The 26,208-nt window shown below is 36.1% G+C and overlaps 3 protein-coding genes across 3 annotated transcripts; 1 reads left to right on the forward strand and 2 right to left on the reverse strand.

The window, feature by feature from the left end:
- Window positions 1-1,601: 1,601 nt before the first annotated feature.
- On the reverse strand, window positions 1,602-2,048 carry LOC120631783 (nuclear nucleic acid-binding protein C1D-like). The gene has a single exon (XM_039901461.1). The coding sequence runs from the start codon at window positions 2,046-2,048 to the stop codon at window positions 1,602-1,604; it is 447 nt and encodes a 148-aa protein (XP_039757395.1).
- Window positions 2,049-3,782: 1,734 nt separating this feature from the next.
- Window positions 3,783-8,317, reverse strand: LOC120631403 (26S proteasome non-ATPase regulatory subunit 1). The gene is made up of 2 exons (XM_039900968.1): window positions 7,665-8,317; window positions 3,783-6,451 (listed from the first exon to the last, which is right to left on the reverse strand). Exons 1-2 carry the CDS (start codon window positions 8,185-8,187, stop codon window positions 3,969-3,971), a joined length of 3,006 nt encoding a protein of 1,001 aa, XP_039756902.1. The 5' UTR covers window positions 8,188-8,317; the 3' UTR covers window positions 3,783-3,968.
- A 376-nt stretch (window positions 8,318-8,693) lies between these two features.
- On the forward strand, window positions 8,694-25,204 carry LOC120631378 (signal recognition particle receptor subunit alpha homolog). The gene is made up of 11 exons (XM_039900917.1): window positions 8,694-8,895; window positions 9,031-9,283; window positions 9,724-9,840; window positions 10,929-11,061; window positions 13,670-13,826; window positions 14,835-14,964; window positions 15,827-15,969; window positions 18,269-18,424; window positions 20,354-20,540; window positions 21,567-21,703; window positions 22,250-25,204. The coding sequence occupies exons 1-11, from the start codon at window positions 8,779-8,781 to the stop codon at window positions 22,541-22,543; spliced, it is 1,824 nt and encodes a 607-aa protein (XP_039756851.1). The 5' UTR covers window positions 8,694-8,778; the 3' UTR covers window positions 22,544-25,204.
- The last annotated feature ends 1,004 nt before the right edge of the window (window positions 25,205-26,208 follow it).

The raw sequence follows: 26,208 nt of genomic DNA on the forward strand, positions 1-26,208 counted from the left end.
TAATTGGAAGTAAATTTTTCCAATTCCCTATTACTGTGCAGGTGGAAATGTAAATTTTATCCTACAGGTGGACATGTATTGTCTCTGGATATAATTTCTTTGTGTGCTAGGCAAAGAGCTGTAAAAGTATCAAAAAATGTAATGATAACCCATAAATATCAATTACTAGAAGCATCAATACTCATTACATTGGTATTGTTATGATTCAGTTGATAACTGACATGTGAATTTCATCACATATACACATGGATTTATTTATATAGACAATAAGATCATCTGGCCGACTGGCGCAGTGGGCAGCGACCCTGCTTTCTGAGTACAAGGCAGTGGGTTCGATTCCCACAACTGGAAATTGTTTGTGTGATGAGCATAAGTGTTTTTCAGTGTCTGGGTGTTTATATGTATTTTCTAAGTATTTATGTATATATAATTCATAAAAATATTCATCAGTCATCTTAGTACCCATAACACAAGCTACGCTTACTTTGGGGCTAGGTGGCGATGTGTGTATTGTCGTAGTATATTTATTATTTATTATTATCTTATAATTACAAATTAATGAAATAGTAAAAATAAACATCATTGATATGTTTTGTTTATTTTGTGAGTAATTCATATGAGTAACAAAATGTTGACACAAATAACAATTCAGTAGTTTTACGGGCCTACTAAAGGCCCGTAAAACCATTACTTAGTAACAAATACATCAATACTTATTAGAACTATCAATTCAGTTTACTATAGGATTTGTGTACAACAATATAATAATATTAACTATCAATATTTAAGAGAATTGAAAACATTACAAAACATTTATAGGACTATATTGAGACAGCCACAATGGCTAAACTAAAAATACAATTCTGATAATTCAGACTTAAGGGCTACCACAGATTAGAGATTAAAAAAAAAACATCCTCTTGCAAGTGAAGCCTTGATGTTAAGAATTTGAATAATACAGTAAGTAGTCCAGGGGGTAGAGTTATTGAAATATGGCAGTCTAAATTCTTTCTCTTAAGACTTGCTAAGTAGAATATCTAATCACCCTCGGTACAAAAATGTGTTGATGAGCAATTTTTCTTATTCTTGCAACATACTAATGGAGCAAGTCCTCCCTAAAAATGTGAATGGCCAAAGATCAATTTAATCATATCTACCTACCACTCTTAGTTATATATTGTACGCTACTTCACCAATAAATCATGAAAGGAAGTCAATTACTATACAATAGAGGTATCATTATTTGCATCACTTACTGAATGCATCTACTCGCAAACTCTACCGAGACGTCCCAGTAAGAAACAAGTTGTAAAAAAATTGCTACAAACTGGTATCAATACATTGACAAGATAATTGTTTAAACTACTAAATTTACTTATAACTTCACACAGGATATTACTAAAGGGAATGGCAAAGGCATTTCAACCAGCTAGTTATATTACTATAACACTATAACCATCAATGATCATTACTCAGTGCTTCTATACAAAATGTAGTTAAGCTAAGAGATTATTAAAAGATCTGTCGCAATTTTCAGTTTTGAAGTATTTATGATGTGTGGTATGGCAGCCCTATACAATTTAAAAATTTTACAATCATATTTAAACTTGGTCACCTTGCTCATTAAATTTGATTTTTTTATTCTTTGGTTGGCCGGCTCCTTGGAATCTATCGTAGAGGCCGCTATTAATAAACCGCTTGGCTGCTTGTATATCAACGGTGGGTCTTTTCGACTTGTCTTTTATTTCCTTCCATTTCATCATGGCGACTTTAGTTCGGTTGAGCTCGTCTTTAATAGGTGTCGTTGTTGGATCAATACCTAATATTCGCAAATGCACCCAATAAAGTGAATTCATAGTGTAAGCAAGGAAGATGTCGTATTCGATCCTCTGCGGTAGGTCCATACTGTCATAATGCTGCCTTAGCGGTAACAAGTTATCTAAAACTGCCTGCATTTCCGTAAGAGCTTCCTTGAGACTTTCATATCTATTTGCGAAATCCGCGTCCTGGGCTAGTTCGCCATATTGGATATTCCGATAATCGATCATAATAACAATTGAAGTTTGAGGTTTTTTCCTTTCAGGTATATTGCACTGTACCTACAGCTCTTCTCAGAATTAAGATCGCAAAACTACCCACAAATGTTATCTTCGTGATTCTACAAGATAAACTTTAAAAAATTTTATAACAAATTAGACTTTTATTACATGTCCTTTTAGGTTATTTTCACAGCACTGAGCAAAGAGTAAAATTACAAGTAGTAACCTCAGAGTCAAGAAACCATAGAGAGCACTGAGCACTGAGTGTTGGCTGTTGGTATGGAGGGTAGAGGTAAGGAGAGTCATCTGTGTATATGAAAAAGTGTCGTCAAAATGTATTAAATTAGGATGGCGCTACATTTGCATCAGGGTAACTCTTAAAAGAAGCGCCAAATATAAATATTGTTAGAGTAGGCTTGAAAAATAAACAAGGAAGTATGGAGATACAAGGAAGTAAGGTTATATTTACCACAATATTTTGTACAACGTAAGTTGTTGAAATTCTCAATAATTAACTACTTTAGTCGATAATGACATTAAATTTTTTTAACTCTGCATACTTCAATTCATCTACGATTGCAACATTCATACCATACCCTGTGCATCCACCAGCGCCATTGTGGAGGATTTTTGAACTGTTATTTAGCGCATACACTCATACACTTTTTCAACTTTTCTCCCATATAAGATGACTCTCCTTACCTCTACCCTCCATAGCTGTTGGGTAATGGGTATAATTTTTTTTATTATACAGGTATATATTAATTGTGAAAATGACTTTATAAAATTTTTTTCTTCGTTCTTTAAAAGGCAAAGGTATTCAGCTATTTCTTCAGTGTTATCTTATTTCATTGTAATAGTCTAAGATCTCGATATAGAACGACCTTCACCGAGATGTTTATTTAAAATTAGACTAATTCTTCTTTTTTTGCTTTTTTGGCTTTCAGGTGTTCCAAATCGGCACGTTGTACTTCGCCAATGTCACGTATACTTGGAAGATCCACAAAGGTGATTAGACTAATTCTATACTAATCGAAAGTATGAAGCCCATAGAATATGCAAACGTTAGGTAGCTTATTCTTTTCGGCCACAACTCACGGGTAGCTCCCGTGTATACCTTTTATCGCATGGGATGGTTGGTTGTGACCTCTCAGTCGCACATAAACACTCGCAGAAATATTTCACTTTTCAAAATTCGACAACCGAAATTCGAGACTGGTCTCTGGCAGGCAACCCTATAGGGTTGCCTGCGAGAGACAACCCTATAGGGTTATCTCTGCGATAGCCACAGTGCTCATAATGCAATAACCTTTATGATAAAATGCTGCAACATATTCACTCGCAGCAGTATTTCACTTTTCAAAATTCGACAACCGGAATTCGGGACTGATTTCTCGACGGTAAAAAATTTCTCGACAACCCATATGCAATATATTTATTGACCTATTAAATTAAATATAAAAAACGTTTCATTAAATAAAGGTCGTTTTATATCGGGATCCTATACTATTATTCATTATAATTTTAAATCAACAAAGAAAACTTTAAAATAGTAACTTATTTTTAATCTGTGGTTCAATCCGAACGAATCATGGTTAAATGCGCGTGAGGTCAGTGTTTTCTTCACGATTTCTTTGTCTAAAAAAAAACTGCAAAAGTATTAAAACTGACCTTACACACATATATACAAACTATGTGATCCTCTAAATGGTATAGATTACACCTTAAATTAAATTGTTTGAATATTCAATAAAATCATTTATTTTTAAGAGATAAACACAACAATATTTGCAGTTAGTAATTTGTGTACTTCAATATTTTATTACAGTAATGTTGTTCAATATATTTTAGTGATTTATAATAATTGTTAATGATGGTCCTACATACTATCAATTTTTGGCGATGATGTAGTTAACCAAAGAGCCTGCATCAATCATCTAAGTACTCAAAAGGTTCTGGAGGCTCAGGCTCCTTTTCCTCTTCAGTTTTAGGACCAAAGGCTGCTACTGGTTCAACAAGAACTTGCTCGTCATCCCCTGAATGGTTCAGCATTACAATGCCTCCAATAGTAACATCTTTTAATGGGATATATCCTGAACCATCAACAACGGATAAGGTCTTCAGCTGTTGTCTCATAACCCTGGCTGGATTACTAAGTATTTCAAAGTTCGGTTCAGGCTCTTTCTTTTCCTTACTCTCTTTTTCCTCTCCCTCTTTGTCTTCTTTCTTTGTTTCTTTAGATGTTCCAGCATCTTTGTCAGATTTTCCATGAACCGTTATATTAGGATTAGGAGATTTAGAAGGTTTCTTTTCTTCTTCGTCGACATCCATTTTTGATGTCGTAGATGAAGTCACGCTACTGCTGGTAGATCCTTCAGTTGTATGCGCTCGCCTGCGAGCCCTCGCGGCGGCAATACTCAGTACAGCAGTAGTTACTCTTTCCCTTTCCTCACGTTTTTTCTCTTCCAGCGGCGCTGGATAAGCGTATAATGACGGTTTCGAGTTTGATTTGAGTTCCAACTGAGGCATTTTCAAGTCAGTATTAAGAGCAATCAGACAGGTTGGTGTGAAAGCAAGTGAGAGACAGTGGGCGAGTGGGAACCAATACCAGTACTGGGTGAAAACTAACATTCCAACTACAGCTAACATATTCATGTGCCCAGTTCTGTTCTGAAGGGAAACAGTGACATTACGACCACCAGCGTCAATAATACCCTGCGCAAGAATAGCGCCGAACTTGGCCATAACATCCTCATGTTTGTTAGATATAACTTGTGCATAAAGCTGTCGGAAATATGTGACTTTGGGGCAAAGGGCTTCAGTTTGCTGAATTAAGATCATGGCGGATGCGATCAGTGCACCTTGCCTGACGAAGTTAACAGGGTCGAATTTAACCATAGGTTCTAAAAGGCCAATGGCTTCTCGATTTCCCGTGCCTGCGCAAGCGATACCTAAAGCCATCGCAGCGCCATAACGGACGTGAGGGTTGTAGGATTCAGCTAAAAGTGAAACAACAGACGGGCATTGTTCAGGAGTTCTGAATAGTAGGAAACCGAGAGCTGTAACAGCTGCACGACGAACATCGTCATTAACATCGGAGACGGCAACGTGAAGCAAAGTGCGGATGGAATCATTATTTCCAGTACCACAATATGCAGTGGCAATAGTATAACACCCAGTCCGACGCAACAATGGATCCTTGTCTCTCAATAACTGTTCAACGAGTGCATCAGCTTCTTCAAGCCGTCCATACATCGTGAAGGAAATACCCACAGCTAAGCCTCTAAGAATTTTCTCGTGTTGAGTCTCCTGGGCGTAAGCGACCATATCTTCGATGGCTGCAGCGTGTCGTGAGCCTAACATGACCATTCCCATAGCTATCCCTGCTGCTTCACCAGTCACTGCATCATCTTGATATAGATTAAACTTGAGTTGTTCATACACATCCTGCCTGTGGGTACCCATGGCAGCTAGGCCTAGACCCAGACATCCTCCATGGCGCACCATCTCATTTTGCGCATCTTTTAATTGCGTTAAAAGATAGTCAATGATATTGGCTCCATGGTTAGCATGGATTAAACCCAAAGCATAGAGCCCACCACCTTCGGAATACCCTGATGATGGACCCGCCTCTTTAGGTAAATAAGACTGCATAAGAGCTAAGGATTCACCTTCATGGCCTCTGTGAATTACCCCAAGTGATGCTGTTACAGTCAATTTAGCCCAGTTTGTAGCTCTCGCCAACCACTCTAAGTTATCCCTCAAAAATTGGTCACTTGTAGTTCCTGCATGCATAAATGCATTAGCAATAACTGTTGCTGTATGACAAATTGAGACTCTAATGGCATCCTTTGTATTTTTCAAGATAAGCATATCTGCATGGTTTGACCTAATTAAGAATTGTAACTGTAAACCTATAGATACATCTCCACCTAATATGGATATTAACTTTTCTACCCTCCTTTGATGTTCTTTCTCAGCATCATTAAGGCTGTCTATATCTCTTTCAGGTTTCTTCGCTTCTTCTGTTGGTGTTGGGTCTACTTCCATTGAAGCCTCTGGGAAGGGGCCACCTTGTGGCTGTGGTTTTCCTCCAAGGGCACTTGGTATTGGTGCTGTTATTCTAAGTGCCTGTAAAACCCTGCCTAGGAATTGCTGTGTAGCTGAATCATACAAATCAAAAGCTATTTGATAAGCCATAAGGACAGAATCTGTTGGGCCGTGGGTCAGTTTGTCAAGTATTTCTGCTACTGATAAAGGATCTTCCAAGAAAATGAGACACTGACACATGTTGACATAATCTGGGATGTTCAGTCCTCTGTATAAACCAACAAGAGATCTGAGAACTGTGCTGCGAAAACCTTTGTTCTGGAGAAGACTCATTGCTACGGTGAAGGCGTACTGAAGCATACCTGTAAAAGAAAATATGAGAATGAAGGACAATATTATACGTCACAAACTTTCAATCATCTTCAGGTTAGTAATCCGCCTGAAGGCCACCCACAGAGCTCTGAACCTCTGTCTCATAGTAAAGGAAATCAGAGCTTAGGGTTTTGTCTATTAATATTTGATGTTATTGCATCATTGGAATGTAATATGCTCTCCAAAGCACAGTAGTGAACAATGCGAGTCTAACTCTGGACTGGTATTAAGAATTTAAATTTTAATAGTCCTATTGTTGCATGCATACTGTTATCATCATCATCATCATATCAACCCCATTACCAGCCCACTGCAGTGCACGGGTCTCCTCCCACAATGAGAAGGGGTTAAGGCTGTTGTCTGTTGTTCACCACGCTGACCCAGTGCGGATTGATAGACTTCTTGGAGAACATTATGGAGAATTTTCAGGTATAAAGGTTTGCTCATGATATTTTCCTTCACCAGTACTATTTTAAGTTGAAGTCCTATCCACTGGGCTACCACCATTTCTTACTTTAATATGTAACACTTATTAAAGTTACTTCTGATACAAGCCTGAGGGCTAACAACTAAAATATGTATTGTTGTAGTAAACACCATAAATTTATAACTCATATTTGGAGATTTCGCCCATGCAGTGGCTCAACTAGGTTATGAACGATTAAATTGCACCCTAATTTAGTTTGAGCTTTGATTGAATGAGGAAGGCAAGTATTTCAACTTAAATTATCTGATCATAGAAAAATATTCATTTCATCTGCAAATGAAGATAGTTAGCCTTTACCACTGAGTTAGCTTGTCTGACAAATCAAATCTATGCAATATATGACTAATCTATATCTTTTATGCTAATTTGGCAGTAAAGGATCAATATCTTCGCGTGCAGATAAACATTTATTATTTACATTTTCATTTCTACAGGTTGATGTTTGTTTTGGTATGATAATCCTTTGTTTAATTAATAATAACACTACAAAGGTTTGGTAAGAATCAAAACAACAAGCCCAATTTCATGCTTGAAGATGTTTGTGCCAACTTATTACACATTACTAATGGAAAGCAAGGCAAGGGTGGGAAGAGGCTCAGTTTTAATTATTTAAAATTTATCTTACACTTTTGAATTGTAATGTCTTGATTTAATTCTATTGTGTGAGGGATTGACTTGTTTTTTTTAAAGGACAACACAAAGGAAAGTGGTCATACCAGCTATGTCATCAGATTTCATGATGGACTCCTCGAAAATGTCCATCCGCCGAGTCTCCAATGCCAGACCTAGCGCCTGGCGGTACTGACCATCTTCAAGGCATCGCTGGAACATTCGGTTGACGATCGCTTCTAACCTCGGGTCTATCGGCTCTGCAGTTGCACTATCGATGAAATGAGCCTTCCTCTTTTGCGTGTAAAAGTCGATTGCCTTAGCAATCGTGGTGTCCACATACTCATTGCGAGCATTTACGTCGAACAAATTACCAGCCCCTAAAGCGTATGTCAGGGAATCTTCGAAAGCTCCCAAATGGTAATAAACCTTGCTAGCCACTAACGCAGCAAGCTGATGCTGAGAAAATACCTTATCCTCATGCAAAATCTCAATCTTTTCAATGGATTCAGATATCTCCGGCCAAAATTCATCGACGATGTTGTCCAACCTCTTCAGTGCGAACTCTTTCACTTCGTGCATCGGTTCATCTAGCAGGGATATTATCCCTGCGGCTGATGTTATGTTCATTTTCGTTTTTTTTTTTTTTAAACCTTTCTTATTATTTCGCTTACAGTTTAGTTTTATGAGATAAATCCAAATTGAAAATAAGAGCTCACTACAGCGATGAATTGACAAATTTGTTTTATACCAGAGACAAAACCAGAGCTCTATATGTTGTCACTTAACTACTAGGAAATGATGTTACGAAAGCTTCTGACCAATGACGTTGCGAACTTTAAACGTTTCTAACCAATCAGGGGCATATATTACTTGTTTGCACAATTTTTGGTATGTTGAAAACACACTCTCGTTTAAAACCTATGGGTTCATTGCAATTCTATTTACTAAATGAAACTTTAAATCAAAAGCAATTATAAATTTCAAAAAAAAATTAATGTTTTAAAAATATTCTTTGTTTATTCTAACTTGACTCCTAAATAAATGTTAGGTTTTAGAACGCTAATTTCTTGCCGTAATGATTGTGACGTTGACGTTTTCTATCATTGCCTCGTGAGTTGTCATTTATCTGTCAATAACACGACATCGTAGCAAAAAGTAGTTGTACAAACAGCTGCCTAAAATTCGCGTAGTAAATCAAATTTAAAATAATATCACAAAATGTTGGACCTATTTAGCATCTTCAGTAAAGGGGGTATTGTGTTGTGGTGTTTTCAGAGTACGAGTGAAATATTTACACCCTCTGTAAATGCGTTGATACGAAATGTTATCTTACAAGTAAGTTCATTGCCATTCGGAAGCCTTTCTTACGTTTAAATCTCATTAGCTTACGTCTTAATTAATTATTCCATATTCCATGCCAATTATAACATAAATTTCTTGCGATATTAACATGATTTTTTAACATTTTAGGAACGTTCTGGTAACAATACCTTTAGTCATAACGCACTAAGCCTTCAGTACAAGCTCGATAATGAATTTGAGCTAGTTTTCGTAGTAGCGTACCAACGCATACTACAATTATCGTACGTGGATAAATTCCTGAACGATGTGCACTTGGAGTTTAGGGACAAATACAAGAATGAATTGGAAGGTGGCAGGTATATCATGGACTTTGATTTCAAGACATCCTTTGATAACATACTTAAGCAGTGTGAACTATGGGGTAAGTAATTTTATTATATAAATTTATTTTTATCCATTAACTGCACCCCACTAAAATCAAGGCTGCAGCCTCTATTGACAATTAAACTAGTTAAATTTTCTGTAATGATTTGCATAAAATAATCACACAATATGATTTAAGTACTGAAAACAATAACTCCAATCAATCAATCAATCAATCAAAAATACTTTATTGCACACAAGAAATAAATAAAAGAGAACAAAGGTATAAGTCATTTAAATTTGTGTAACAAAGGCAGTCATATCACTTTCCAAAACAAATTAAGCATATCACCCTTTATTCTATGAACATTAAGTTTTATTTACATGTCCATCCTTAGGAGCTGCTGACTTTACAATGAATAAAATTGTTTATTGTAAAGTAACACCAACTTGTATCCAAATTTGGTTGATAATATATAAATTGTTTATATTTTTCAGCAAAGTCCCAAGCTAAACTTCCAAAGCAAATGCGTACCTTTGAAGACTCACAGAAGTCTAAAAAGACTGTTGCATCTATGATAGAGCGTAAGGGAGAAGAGAAGAGTAAGAAGTCTGGTAATTATTTTGCTGTTCAATTGGTAGTTAACTCCATATCCACCCATAGGAACTCAGTGGATCAATAGTCTGCACCTTGATATAGTCCTGTATGGGAGCCATAGTGATGCATGGAACTGTAATAATAGGAAGATCTTCCGCCAAGCTGGTGTGTTGATACAGGTCCAACAATTCATCTTTGAAAGTTGTACATATGGTACTCATGTGTGAAAACTTAAGACGATAGATATCACGATGTTGGTTGCAGCACCATCTAGTATGATAATGTGGAGATCACTAAAGTCCCATACATAACAAAAAAGTGCCTTGCTTCTTTGTTTCTCACAGTAAAGTGCAAATACCTGGAATGTCCATTGTCCACCTTCCAATTGTATGTGTAACTTTAAATTGAGTATGACTAGACATCTGGGATTGCAATGCTTGCCTATTTATCAATAAAAACTATGTATTACAAAAATAAAAGCCACGGTTACACAGCTTATCTAATAGCTTAGTAACATATCTATGACATTTCTGATCTGCAACAAAGTTGGTTTGGGTAGTGGCCTAGGTTATTTGTGTGATGAACATGAATGTTTTTCAGTGTATGGGTGTTTATCTGTATTTATGTTTCATAAAAATATTTATCAGTCATCTTAGTACCCATAAAACAAGATATCCTTACTTTGGGGCTAGATGGTGATGTGTGTATTGTTGTAGTATATTTATTTATTTTATTTATATATCAGTTGGTTTTACAAACTATGCAGCAATAATAATCCAATATATATTTTTAAATTTAGTATTAGCAGTCTTTTTTCTATTACAATCATATTTTTCTTTCAATTTCTTGGGAGTTAAGAGTGTAGCTGTGTAACGCTTCCAAACAACCTTGTTTATTATTAAAGAATACAAATCAGTAACTGGTTTACTGTGGTTTTTGGTGAGCTAATTAAGTTGATGGTCCCCCAACATTTTGTTATATACGCACCGTATGTGTAACAAATTTGCATAAGACTACTTTACTTACTTATACATAATATGAAAAAGCAGATAAGAACTGGTCTTAAATATATATGGTTTAAAATACAAATTCGTTTGGTTTCCAGTAAAAATAGTAGAAAACAAGATAGTGCCTAATGGTAAAGTAGAGGAATCACCTGAGCCAGACGATGACGTCATCGCCGCAAACAGGGCCAAGCTAGCTCAGAAACTGGCGGCTAAGACCAAGAAGGACACAAAGTGAGTATATGCCAATTTGTTTAAAATATTATTAACCTAGAATACGATCATCATCAATAGCATATGTCAGTCCACTAAAGGCCTTGTCCGACATCACCATGCTGGGTAGGCAAGTAGCTGAACGCAGTAGATGAAAGTAAATAGATAGATAGATCTTTATTCGCATAATACACACGTTTACATAAATCATTTCGCTATCAATTGCAAAGTCACAGTGTATTTCCATTAGCTGGTGGGGAAATATTACAAGCCAATTAACACAGAATCAATTTAAAACATGCTATTTTAATACAATACAATAATACAATTGCGGTAATAATAATCTGAGTAAAAGAAAAGCTTCGACCAATATCTTAAGAAGCGTTCGCTTGGTTGTTGGATCAAGGGTCGGATACAGAAGGCAATAGTCCTTGAAACGGTGCGTATTGTGAGGAGGTTCCTCAGTCTGGACCCCTGACCGCCGGTTTCTTGGGCATTCTAAAGCCCAGCAAGCGGAGGGTGGTTTATTTTTCTTATAAATTTTTAATAGTGTTTTTTCATTTTTGTAAGCATTGTTAAAAATTAAAAAAAAAATGTAAATCAATAAATGATAGAATGTAAAAAGAGAGTAAAAAATATATTTATATATGTATATAAAAAAAACAGAAACATTAGAAGCTACTGCCCGTCCTCTGTGATGTTTCCTTAGTCCACTCGTACTACACCCTTGAACAACACGTTTGAAAAGCAGAGGTGACAACTGTATTCTCTTCCACTGTCACCACACTGCACAAAATACAATAGTGTGAACTAAGACGCGTGAGCGAATGTGTTTGGCATGCTCGTGCGCCGCTGCTGACACCATTTAATACATATACACAAATAGAAAATATTAAATTATCCAGTATTACATAATATAATAATGCAAAAGTGCTTTTACATGTTTGTCCGTTCTGCCTTTACGTTCCAACTAAGCAACCAATCAACGTGAATTTTGGCATAGAGTTAGTTGAAAGAACTGAGAGTAACGTAGGCTACTTTTTATCCCAGGTATACAAACTGTTCGCACGTGATTTGTAAAAAACTATCATAAACGCGGACGAAATACGTGGGAAACGGCTAGTGTAATGTACAAATGCTTATACTGGTCATCATATCAACCTATTACTGGCCCACTAAAGGGCACGTATCTCCTCTCACAATTATTATTATTAATAATTAAGGCTGTAGTCCACCATACTGGCCTAGTGCGGATTGGTGGACTTCACATGCCTTTGAGAACATTATAGAAACTCTCAGGCATGCAGATCCTCACGATGTTGTCCTTCACCATTAAAGCCAGCAATATTTTATTTACTTAAAACGCACATAACTTCGAAAGTGAAGCCGAAGTTATAAGCACTGCGCTATCACCGCTTCGCATCATCATTATCACTTTTTTTTGGAAAACCAACCAACTATAAATAAATTGTTACAATGGATAAACTTAATTATAGATCTCACGCAAGCCAATAAAGTTTTCACTATTAATTAAAATTATCTTAATAATACGGGAGTTTTGTTTAATCATATTGATAAGTGACTAATGGATTATAAAGGCATTTATTTATTTATTAATATGGACAAATTCTATTAAACTAATTAACAAATACATTATTATTCTCATAAACTACACGCACAATGGGTATTTACTATTTATTTAAAATAAGGATACAAACAATCGAAAATGAAGGCCGTCTGGCGCAGTGGGCAGAGACCCTGCTTTCTGAGTCCTTGGCCGTGGGTTCGATTCCCACAGCTGGAACTTGTTTGTGGGAGTGATGAACATGAATGTTTTTCAGTATGCGGGTGTTTATCTGCATATTATAAGTTATCATCATCATCATCATTAGTACCCATAACACAAGCTACGCTTACTTTGGCCTAGATGGCGATATGTGTATATTTATTTATAGTATAATTATTATTATTAAATTATTAAATTCCTTATTGCACACACCAAAACAAAATACAAAGAAACACATTTACAAAAATAATAAAAAAAAAACTAGTTTAGGTGTGCAAAGGCGGTCATATAGCTAAAGCGATCTCTCCCAGACAACCTTTCGCGATAGTAGTTTTTGTAAGGAACGAGTTGGTGCGGCAATAAAAATTTCTACCTGCATAAAAATATTACAAACTAAACTACATACATGGTATAAATTCTAATACTAAACATATAATTATTATATATAATATATATTGTTCATACATACAATTATAATAAACTACATACTATAACGCTACATACATAAAAATAGTTTATAATAATAGTGTATTTATATTTATAAAAAAAAGGGAATAATAATAATAATAATAATGGTAACAACAATAAGAAATCAAACAAAAAATTTATTAAATTAAAAATCGCATAAAGATATTAAATAAAATCAAAGTAGCTAGTGAGTTACATTCTTTCACGGAACTGAAGTAACTGGAGTACTAATTTGTACCAGTCATCCGAAAATTTGTCACAGTTAATGCAGTCAGTGAGCGTGGTATCTAAGACACTGTGACAGTGAAAACGAGAAAATGAGTCAGTGAAAAATTTACGACGGCATATATTAACCGAAGATTTTTATATTTCCAGGAAATCACCCAAAAGCCCGAAACCAATAGTCACGGAGCGCGTTAAGAAGCCCCGCGTGTGGGAACTGGGCGGTGGCTCACGCGATCTACCATCGCTGGAATACAGCACCGATAAGGATGCTGCGCAGTACGACCAAGTAAAGCCTGAATATCAAGAGGTAATAAAAGCGTTGATAGCTCATGGTTAGGACATTTTAAATTCCCGGCGAGCTGCTCTTACTTACTTACAAGTTATCTACGTCTTAAATCTTTCTGTATTCTATGCAAATGGAACTGTCCCCCAGTACATTTGGATGGAACTGAGCTGCCACATAAAGATAATGTCAAGTATCTCACACCTTGACCGACGCTTTATATGGCATCACGACATTAAGACAAAGAGGGAAGTATATACATTAGATGGATTAGAGGGAAGTATATTGTACGTTCAGGCCGTAATAGCAAAAATTCTATTAACGACAAACTATTGATATAGACAGTAATCTATGAAGTTAAATAGTTTGTCTCGGAAATGAAAATTATGTCACAAACTAGAACCGCTTTAGAAGAGTGTGGTGGGCTTATTCACTAAATATCTCTCTTCTATAAGGGTAAAGGTGTGTCCTTAGCAGAGAACACATGATTAGTTTACAAACACACATTTTTCTTACAACTAGACAACTATAAAAAAAATTGGTCTATAACAACATTATAGCTTAAGAAAAGCGGATTGTTTTGGAGACCAAAATTATGGGGTCCCATTATATAACCTTCTATTTGAGTTTAGTAAAATATGGGCAGGCATGTTGGAAAGTTTTGGGTTATGTCAAATTTAAATTTTGTATTAAACTTTCATTTCATCGGATTCAAAATTGTGCAGGTTTGTTAACAATCAAAAATTAATCATCTTTAATTAAAAACGTATTTTTGGCCAAGTTTTGTAGGAGATTCTATTTTTGGAGTATGTTAAATCTACTTAAAAAATATTTTATTTATTTTTATTTTTGGGTTATGTCTAATTTAAATTTTGTGTTAAACTATCATTTCATAGAATACCAAATTGAGCAAGTTTGTTGACAGTTAAAAATTAATCATCTTTAATTAAAAACCAAGTTTTGGCCAAGTTTTGTTGGAGATTCTATTTTTGGGGTTCATCACATTCACTTAAAAACCTCTTTCAATTGTAGTTGTTGGGTACAATGAAGGGAGCTATCCGCGACCTTGAGGTGGAGTCAGACGATAGCAGCAGTGAGGAGGAAATGGAACAGCAACAGGCCACTCCCAAAAAAAGCGGCGGCATGTTTAGCATCTTCAAAGGTTAGTAGTGCTAAAAGCTAGGGATCATCACCCCAACCCATTACCAGCCCACTACAGAGCATGGGTCTCCTCCCACAATGAGACGGGGTTAAGGCCGTGGTCCACCACGCCGGCTCAGTGCGGATTGAGACCTTTGAGAACATTATGCAGATATCTCAGTCATGCATGTTTCCTCACGATGTTTTCCTTCACTGTTGAAGCAAGGGATATTCGAATTACTTCAAACGCACTTAGAAAAGTTAGAGGTGCGTGCTGGGATTCGAAATCGGCCCATGGAAAGTGAAGTCGAGCTGCTTCCCAACGCGCCATTACCGCCTCCAATTAAAAAAAAACTATGGATATAATGTAACAAATGGACAAAATTTACATTATTAGAATAAAAATTTCCATTATTTTATTTTATAATAATCTAAGGCGTCCTTCAAACTCTAGAATTTGGAAAAAGGGCATAAATTGAGCTAAGAATGCATACTAATATTATAAATGCATAAGCGTGCTTTTTTGTTTGTTTGTCCTTTCTTCGCGCCCTAACCAACCAATAAAAGTTAGTTGTAATGGACGTAGAGTAACATAGGCTACTTTTGGTCCCGAAAAATCATGAACCAATTTAGTCTGTACTACACAGACTTATTTACCGCGGGTAACACGAGGGAAGCAGCTAGTTTATTATCCAAAATGTTTGATGATTCATAGGTGAATTCGGCTTTAGCCATTAACTTTCTATCTAATTTACGAGCTCTGTGAATTAATATTTACACCTTGCTTAGAACAAAATTTCCATTTTCAATCCCACTTCTGATAATGGAGATTAAAAATTAATTAATTAGTAAGAAGATTCTTTAATAGTAATGTTCTTTTTCAGGTCTAGTAGGATCTAAAGCGTTGACAGAAGAATCGATGCGTCCCGTACTGGATAAACTCCGTGACCACTTGATCGGGAAAAACGTGGCGGCCGATATTGCTAACAAACTGTGCGATTCCGTGTCTGTTAAACTCGATGGAAAGGTATTTTATTTTTGGCTCATCTAAAAAGTACACATATATACACACATAGCTCAAGGAAAGCGTTCGGTGACGATGACTCGAGTGTCACGATTTTATTTCACTCTAACAGTGTTCCCTAAAGAAATTTTTACGTCAAGTAAAATTTTAATCCACTGCTCGACATAGGTCTTTTGTAGGGAGTTCCACAATGCACGGTCCTGGGCCGCTTGCCTCCAGCGGCTCCCAGCTACTCGCCTGATGTCATCTGTCCACCTCGTTGGGGGCCGACCTATGCTCCGTTTACCGGTGCGGGTCGCCATTCTAGCATCTTTAGAACCCAACGTCCATCGTTCGTCCGAGCTATGTGCCCCGACCATTGCCACTTCAGCTTCGCGACTCGCTGAGATATGTCGGTAACTCTACTTCTTCTACGGATCTCCTCATTTCTGATTTGATCACGTAGAAATACTACTAACATAGCTCTCTCCATCGCCCGCTGAGAGACTCTGAGCCTTCTTATGCGGCCCATAGTTAGCGACCATGTCTCTGATCCGTAAGTCATCACTGGCAACACGCACTGTTCGAAGACTTTAGTCTTCAGGCACTGGGGGATTTTAGACGTACTTTGTATGGTGAAAGAATTATTAATATCCATTGAGGAGATTCAAAGTTTAATTACAAATAATCAAACAAACAAAAATCTGTCCTCTTTATATTTTATTATTTGGGACATAAAACGTAATTGTTTTATAACAATAGCTCTTAAATCTAAACAAAAAAAATATGTCATCAACAACACTATTCACATAATATTGTAAAGGAAGTAGTAGGGCGATACAATGTACAAGTTACACTAACTATGAAAAATAATCTTAACTGTACCTAAAGTACCGAATTAAAAATTTAAATTAGCTCTCCTAGCAAGTTAATGCAAAGTTATTGATAAGCCAGGCAAAACAAAAGTACAGAAACGTATAACACAAAACAGCATATTCAATTTGACGCAGCGATCTCTTCCAGGCAACCAATGGCGGGAAAAACACTAGTATAGAAATAAGGTGGCGTTTTGCATGTATTGTGTATAAATAAATAAAAAAGTTAAATATATTATAATAAACGACTAAAAGTGTACATACAAATTACATTTACGTATCGAATTCATTGTGACGATTAGTTCTTAGTTGCTAACTAGATGTCGCTAGTACGGTTTTAAATCGCGCTATCGTTTGGTTCTCAGAAAAATATAAGTACGCTACCCTACTCTAGTGATGTTAAATCAGATGTACGGTAACCAAGTGTTCCGTTAAACACTTTTTGAAGATGTCATTATTAGGCATGGGTCGTACTTGTAAAATCGTGTACCAGGGCTTTCAAGTACGTCCATCAAAAAATACCAGTGCCAAAAACCAGGGTTCCAAATACTTTCAAAGTATTTTTCCGATCATAGTATTATGGAGCATACTTTACAAGCCTCGAAAATTAAAATACTTTCATAGGAAATTGAACCCTTGGACATTACAAATAAGGAGCATAATCGCGTTTGCAAAAAATACTTTCAAGTCTTTAAGTCTTGGAAGTAAAAATACTTTCATACGAAATTAGAACCTTTGCTCATTATGAATATGGAGCATAATCGCGTTTACAAAAAAATACTTTCAAGACTTGAATTGGAACTTGGACGTAAAAATACTTTCATACGAAATTGTCCCTTTGCTAATTACAAATACGGAGCATAATCGCGTTTACAAAAAAATACTCTCAAGACTTGGATTGGAACTTGGACGTAAAATTACTTTCATACAAAATTGTCCCCTTGCACATTACAAATACGGGGCATAATCGCGTTCACAAAAAAATACTTCAAAGACTTGTATCGGGAGTAAAAATACTTTCATACGAATTTGAACCTTTGCTCGTTACAAATATGTAGCATAATCGCGTTCACAAAAAAATACTTCCAAGACTTTAAAAACCTCATAAAAAACTGTTCCGTGATGCATTATGAATAAGGACTACTATCGTATTTCCGATTAAGGTCTAATTCAGCGAGGGCGCTGTGCTGTGCACTCTATTAAAATACTTTAAAAGTATTGCGAGTATTTCGAGTCGGCACCTGGTCGCCGTACTTGCAAGCAAATACCTGGTATAAAAACCTAGTCCAGTAAATACGCACCTTCCCTAACCTGCACGTTCCCGAGTATGCCCATGCTACTTTTTATCCCAGGAGAAAAAAACATGGTTCCCACGGGATTTGTAAATAATCGTAATAAACGCGAGCAACATCATTTAGTGGTATATTTGAATGTTTTTTTTTTTCTAGGTGTTGGGAACCTTCGACAGCGTCGCCAAGACCGTGAGAGCCACTTTGACGGAGGCTCTGGTACAGATCCTGTCTCCGAAGCGTCGCGTTGACATCCTGCGGGACTGCTTGCACGCTAAACAGCAATCGCAGCCTTACGTCATGGCGTTTTGCGGGGTAAGCCTTTTTTTTATCGTGTGTGCCATGATGTCAGTAACTAAGAATGGCTAAAATATCGTTCTAATGATACGAAGCGGTGATAGCCGAGTGGGTAGGACTTCAATTCCAGGGGGCCGAGCTCGAATTCCAGATCACACCTCTAACTTTTCTAAACAATGTGCGTTCTAAGCAATTTAAATGTCACCTGCTTCAACGGTGAAGGAAAAAATCGTGAGGTAACCTGCATACCTGAGAGTTCTCCATACTGTTTGGAGTCCACCAATTCGCACATGCTGGCCGTGGTGGATTACGGCCTCAACGGCCTCAGTGTGGGTGGAGACCCGTGCCCATTAGTGGGCCGTTAATGGGTTGATCCTTTATCATTAGATCATCAACATCATCATATGTTGATGATCTAATGATAAAGGATTCCTGTATTAAGAAAAATGTTTTTTTATTTGTATTTGAAATGAGATTGGTATTTATGTTCAATAAATAATAGTGCAACTACTAGTGTATTTCTCATGTAATTTACGCATCAAAAGTGCCACTTATGGGCCTCCTTGAATGAAGATATTTTTGAATTTGACTTTGCAAAATCAGCTAAAAAGTTCTAAAAAAAAGTCCGCGACAGCATTTGTCTATCTTTTAAGGCTGACTTATGTGCGGACTAAGTCGCGAGGGCCCGCTAGTGAACACATAAATTTCAACAATATTTCAAATCTAAAGCAGTTTTGAAAAATTGATTGCTAAAGCCTACTCTTTAAATGAATTTTTTGACGAGAGTCGACGCGAAAATTTATTTTTTAAATAACAATCTGTTTAGTTTTAATTCACCTGTTTAACAATGATTTCATCAATGTTTAATTTTTAAAAAGAACGCATATATTAGTTACTTATTCCCTGTACTTCCCTGTCCTTTGGTTAATATATTATGTATTTTTTTTTATTTGACATTGTTGCTACATTGTGACGATACTTAGATTTTTATACTTATTTAATAATATTATTGTAAGCCGGACTGTGGGTATACTGTTTTAAATTGTGAATAACTAAATTCTATTCAACTGTATTCAAATTCAAAATTCATTTATTTCAAGTAGGCCCAATATATAAGCACTTTTGAAACGTTGACTTGACGTCTGTTTGTAGTGACTCTACCACCGGTTCCGAAGGCAGATTCCACTGAGAAACTTGGCAGATGCTTTTTACCAACATCATTTTATAGTTTAACAATCTTTAGAATTTTTCTGTTTTGCGAGAGATGAGAGCGTAGTGGCCTGCTTCCAAGCAGCCTTGTCGTTATTCTACAATACACACATCGCCATCTAGCCCCAAAGTAAACGTAGCTTGTGCTATGGTTTAGGGATATGGTCGCCTTAAAGCTAAAAAGCTTTGATGTCATACAGATAGGTGTAGGAATCTTTAGGAGCACTATACTATATTCAAAGCCTTTTGTCAAACCTTTTACACGGGATCCCTGTGGACCAACTATACACAGGCATCGCTAAACGCCCCACGAGTTCCGTATAATAATAGTTACAGAATGCTGTTGGGCTTACCCCGTTATTGTAGTGCATCAGAAATGTTCCCGAGGGCTCATACTGATGACTTTTTTGCCATCAGAAGAAAACGTATAGCATCCTTGATGAAAAGAACGTGGGTAAGCAGTAACAGCATTCTGAAAGCACTAATAAATCGATACGACTCTCCAATTTACAAGTTGTGTATTAAACTCCACGTAGGGCTGCTTGCTTGCAGAAATTTTAATTTGTAACTTTTTTTTTATATTGCATATTAATATTTAATTTAAGTTTTTTTTTTTTTATTTAGTTTAGTTTTTAATTATTCTATTCATGTTATAGTGTAGTGCGTAGTGATGGGTCATAGATACCAAATAAATAAATAAATAAATATACTGACAAGTGACAAAATACGTTTCCCCAGGTGAATGGCGTTGGCAAGTCTACGAACCTGGCGAAAATCTGCTTTTGGCTGATCGAGAACAAGCTGTCGGTGCTGATCGCGGCGTGCGACACGTTCCGTGCGGGCGCCGTAGAGCAGCTACGAACGCACGTGCGACGCCTCGACGCCATGCACCCGTCCATGGTGCACCTCTACGAGAAGGGCTACGGTGAGTGTAGCGTCACCATCATGAGGTGCCATCTTCATAGTGAAGTTATAAATCGAATTATTCGCCTAAATCGAATGCCAAATAACACTTCCATTTGTGGGAATCGAACCCGGTAATGGGTTGATACACAGAATTTAGAATATACAGAACCCTCATTCAGCTATTACTGTACGCAGTGCATTGTGTCCAAAAACAGTGAAAACGCCCCGCGCACATCTCACACCCGCGTCATGTTGCTAACTCACAAACTTCAATTTTTCCCATTTTATTTCCCACTCCACTTTCGGGTGGCCAAGTTCGAATCCGCGCACGCACCTCTAACCTAGCCAACTTCTTAGCTATGTGCGTTTTAAGCAAATTAAATATCACTTGCTTCAACGGTGAGGGAAAACATCGTGAGGAAACCTGCATACTTGAGAGTTCTCCATAATGTTCTCAAAAGGTGTGCGGAGTTCACCAAACCGCACTGTCCCCGCGTGGTGGACTACGGCCTTAAACCCTTCCCATTGTGGGAGGAGACCCGTGCCCTGCAGTGGGTCGGTAATGAGTTGGTATGATGATGATGTTTAGAACATAAGAGGTAAAATAATTCTGACAAGTGCTAAATGCAGTGAATTAACTGACCGTCTTTGCAAAAAACACTTTACATGTTGAGTGGTTATAGATAAATAAATAAATAAGTATACTACGACAATACACACATCGCCATCTAGCCCCAAAGTAAGCATAGCTTGTGTTACGGGTACTATGATAACTGATGAATAATTATATGAATAATATACATAAATACTTATAATATATAGATTAACACCCGGACACTGCAAAACATTCGTGTTCATCACACAAACATTGTCCAGTTGTGGGAATCGAAACCCACGGCCTTGGCTCAGAAAGTAGGGTGCTGCCCACTGCGCCAATCGGCCGCAATAGATGCTTTAATTTTAGCGCGGTTTCTGTAGGTTCTTAATTCTGTGGGTGGATACGATTATTAAAATTATGTTAATGATGTTGGCTTGTGGTAAACAGGCAAGGACGCGGCGGGCATAGCGATGGAGGCGATCAAGTTCGCGGCGGACTCAAACATCGACGTGGTGCTCATCGATACAGCGGGTCGCATGCAGGACAACGAGCCACTGATGAGGGCACTGGCCAAACTGATCAAGGTAACCAATCCCTAGCCTGTCATGTTGTATTACGTTTATTTCAGACAAAAGACTATCTTTTATTAATTAAAAATAAATGAATGAATGAATATACTCGAATAACTAACTTCGTGTACTTAACTTAATCTTACAACCAGTTTTCGTCTGACAATACAAAAACTAAATATTTATTTTACTTATTTATTCCCAATCTTACATTTTTGTCGTTACAGGAAAAAGTTAAAAACTTTATATGTACTGACTTTTTTACTATTTTATTTGAAATTAATTATAATAAAAATAAATCTTTATTTGGATCAGTTATAATGACACTTAAAATATTAGCAAGGCTGGCACTGCAATAGTACACTAATTATACAAATGTGTCACTAGATTTAGTGTATTTTATATGTGTGAGTTGTTTTGTGTATTTGTGTGCGAGAGAGAGAGAGAGTATTTGTGAGTGTGTGTGTGTGTGTGCGTGTGTGTGCGTGTGTGTGTGTTTATATTATAGATACGTACTACAGGATGGCTATGGATGTCATATATTTGATTGAATTGTTTCAGGTCAACGAACCAGACCTCGTCCTGTTCGTAGGCGAAGCACTCGTAGGCAACGAAGCCGTCGACCAACTCGTCAAGTTCAACCAGGCGCTGGCGGACCACAGCTCCACATCAAATCCCCATGTCATAGACGGTATCGTCCTGACCAAGTTTGACACCATCGACGACAAAGTTGGCGCAGCTATATCTATGACATACATAACCGGGCAGCCCATAGTGTTTGTTGGCACGGGACAGACGTACACCGATCTTAAAGCCTTGAACGCGAACGCCGTAGTTCACGCTTTGATGAAGTAACTCAGGTTGACAAACTTCAAGTTGGCCATTTTAAGTCAATTAGTTTCATAATTGGTCATAACATAAAACGGTACTCCAACATTAATTTGACAATAATGTTCTCCAAATCAATCGAATGCCTTAATCTTAGAAACTTAACTTAGTCGTGTTATTTTTGCTGTTGGTATAAAATTGAAGCTTATATCATTTATGCGGTGTCGGACTGACTAAGTTTGACAAAATCGTTGATAAATTTGGTGCCGCCATATTATAGAAATACACCGACCTAGAAACCCTAAACGCGAACGCTGCAGTTCACAATTTGAGTATTTATGGGCCATCTTTAGTCAATTATTTTCAAAATTGGTTATAACATAACATACTTCGAGCCTACAACATTAATATGACAATAAAGTTCAAATCAATCGATTCTCTGAACTAAGAAAATTATAAAACGTGTTTTTAAGGGTCGATATAACACTGAATCCTAGTGGATAAACCTTCGTGTTTCCTTTCGTGGAGAACGAATTTGAGCCCCTACACGCTGCATTGACTTTTCGGAGTTATGTGCGCTTTTAATTAGGCAAAATAAATATCACTTGCTTTAAACGGTGAAGGAAAACATCGTGAGAAAACCTGCCTCAGAGTTCTCCATAATGTTCTCAACGCCATGTAAAGTCTACCAATCTGCATTTGGCCCGCGTGGTAGAATACGGCCTAAACCGGGATAATGGGTTATGATGATAAAACTAAACGGTGGGTGGGTAACTAAGTAAAACTAAGTTTAAAACCATCGATAAACAATGCAATAAATCTTAGAAGAACCTATATAGCGTTATAGTTTATTTATATAAATATATATATATATAAACTATAACTATAAATATATTTATATATAAATAAATATAGTATATACGTTGTGAGGTACAGTTCACACTTTGAAATAGTAATTTTGTCATGGTTGTCAAACTTTAGGGTTTTCAAGTACAAGTGTATTGCCAAATAAAAATAGTTTAAAAATTGGTCATAGCATTACGTATGTATCGAGGATAAAGATGCCTTATAGCGTATTCAATGTTTCACGCTTTGATGAAGTCATATTGCTTTATCACAGTGTCAAACTTGAATGAAATTTTTGGAAATGGGGTCTTTATATAAACCAGTCTTTCTGTAATACCGCATAGATATCCACTTTCACTACTGCTTAAGGTGTCTGAATGCTAAGTAAGATATTCTATCTATGCGATCGCTTATAACTTAACGACGATTTGTATGGAATCGTTAGAGCGCCATCTTGTGTCAATACTAGGATTTTCCCCATATTCTCACTAGATGGCGCTTTTTCATGTACACTAGGTAGGGATTTCTAAAATCTTCGATCTTGTGCTGCTTTCAGAACTATACGTATTTAGTTATCATAATCTAAAAACCTGTATAATTTGCCTTTCCCTTTAAGACATCTTCGATGTTTTCTCGACTTCTGTATATTTAAATATCCTTTTTAAGTGGCGCCATCTTCGCTCAGTTTCGTGTCGGATATCCTGTTTATTATTTGTCTTGTTAAATTTTATTACTGAGAAATACTTCTTATTTTCGATATACAATATCGTGGGCTACTTTTTTATTGATTTAAAGTATAAAGAACACTATTCATTTTGAGAACTCTTCAATCTTATGCTGTGCATATATCCTGAATAATATTATTTTACAGTAGCGTGCACTTCATACATGCACAGAAGCACTGCCTACCCTAAACAATTACGTAACTCGTAAAGTAGGAGGATTTTTCCATTTTCTGCCAAGTTTTTGAATTATGCCTCCAATGGTCTAAAACCTTGTGCACGCCACTGTTCTTTTACATCTTATACGTAGTTAGGTTTCTTTTAACCAATATTTCCAAGATTAACAAAATTAACGGGAATTTATTTTTACACAACAATGCTAAAACAGTTATATATAAAAATTCAAATAGAAATGGTAGTCTCTATAATTTTTAAATTGAACTAAATTGTCAGGTTTAGTAGCAATGCATATTTTTTGACATAGGACTCCTTTTAAAGTTGCTTATTTCGTTATTATTTATTTGTAAATCCAAAAGTGAACAAATAATTTTTTATTAATTTGATTGTAAAAAGGATTCTTAATCTTATATTGTACAAAAGACATTCCAGACCTGTCAATTTTGACCTGTTCATTTTTATAATATTTTGTAATGCAAATTCTTAAGTGGTCAGTCTAAAACTAGTTCTGCCCTTTTGAACAGGCAATATTGTCTAAATGATAGCACTATTTTTAAACCTGGCAATTTAGTTAAGCTTAGGGATTTGTATATAACTGACTTTTTGTATATTACCATTTTTATATTATACTACTCAAAGCTTGTCACACATTGATACTAATTTAGTTGTAAAAAAGATCTAATCTAAAATTACCAGTTTTAAATGCCTGTTTTTCTATAAGGAATGCTGTGTTAAAAAGTACTATTTTTAGACTGGTCCATTATTTTTCGTTTAAACATTTTTTTACAGCCAAATTAGCAGTATTATCTTTATTTTTTTATTATAATAAATATTCTACACTCAAAACTCGATTACAGATTCAATGTATTATGTTGTATTTTCCATTTAAATTATTTAATTACCAACATTCTATCTAGATTTTTAAGTAAATTTATATATAAAATAATGATGTAAAGTTTTTTTGTTATATTTTTCGTTATTTTCGGAGTGGTAATTATTATTTCGGGTAGTTTTATTGTGTACCTATACTCAAAACTTATTTTCTATTACTGGTAGCTAGTCGTATGTTTTCTAGACTTCTATATCATTCATATTCAGCATATTTAATTAAAAAAACTCTAAAGTCAGAAATATAAATTGCATGGAATAATTTGGCAGGCCTAACTTTGTCAAAATATCCCATCTCGAATCCGACATTGTTTGGTAACGTACGATTGGTACGTTACACTTCGGGCTATCTCTAAATAGTATGGTATTAACATATTATGACTATGTCGACATGTTGTCCACCTCTCGCAGGTCGTTATACGCCCGAAATTGATAAGCTATGTTCAATTGCAATCATAATTGTTACCTACTTTTCCCTGTAGTACGGATAATACAAAATTGAATCTTAAAAATATGTCTAAAGACAACTTAAGGCGAATGATCACAGTAAAATAGCAATGTCGCTAAGAAAAGATTTTAAAGCATTAATTTAATTCGGTGGCACTGAGATGGCACATATTTGTAGCTCATCAGTTGCAAAGTTATTTTAATAACATAAATCAAAATATTAGATACCAGCTGATACTGTAATTTAGTGTGATTTCATCAGTCTTCGAACTTCATTACTCAACAACGACTCGATTTAAATTATAGCATTGAAATATAAGTTTTATATCAAGTGTTATAAAGTTTTGTTTTAAGCGTATGACGTGATACACTCGTAGTTTACATTTTGTCACAATACTCAAAGCTCACTTTCCTATAAACTATAGACGACATGGTGTGCGAAAGTAATAAAGCACCGGAACACTTAACACGTTCATTGCAATCGTGACAAAATATTGATTTTGTTATTTTAGAGTCCATCTAAACGTTTATATCTTTACTTTAACATAAATGCTGTGAAGTTTTGTCTTTTACAAATTTATTCTGCAATATAGGTGCTGTTCAAATGAGAAA

This window comes from Pararge aegeria, chromosome 18, assembly GCF_905163445.1.
Source record: "Pararge aegeria chromosome 18, ilParAegt1.1, whole genome shotgun sequence".
Taxonomy (NCBI): domain Eukaryota; kingdom Metazoa; phylum Arthropoda; class Insecta; order Lepidoptera; family Nymphalidae; genus Pararge; species Pararge aegeria.

What these genes read in the sequence shown, in the direction of transcription:
- LOC120631783 (XM_039901461.1), bottom strand. Translation starts at nt 2,048, where the DNA reads ATGATCGATTATCGGAATATCCAATATGGCGAACTAGCCCAGGACGCG.
- LOC120631403 (XM_039900968.1), bottom strand. Translation starts at nt 8,187, where the DNA reads ATGAACATAACATCAGCCGCAGGGATAATATCCCTGCTAGATGAACCG. An exon ending in GAAATCTGATGACATAGCTG is followed by an intron (nt 6,452 to 7,664) that starts GTATGACCACTT and finishes TTTCTTTTACAG; the next exon opens with GTATGCTTCAGTACGCCTTC.
- LOC120631378 (XM_039900917.1), top strand. Translation starts at nt 8,779, where the DNA reads ATGTTGGACCTATTTAGCATCTTCAGTAAAGGGGGTATTGTGTTGTGG. An exon ending in TACGAAATGTTATCTTACAA is followed by an intron (nt 8,896 to 9,030) that starts GTAAGTTCATTG and finishes TTAACATTTTAG; the next exon opens with GAACGTTCTGGTAACAATAC. An exon ending in ACGTCATGGCGTTTTGCGGG is followed by an intron (nt 18,425 to 20,353) that starts GTAAGCCTTTTT and finishes ACGTTTCCCCAG; the next exon opens with GTGAATGGCGTTGGCAAGTC.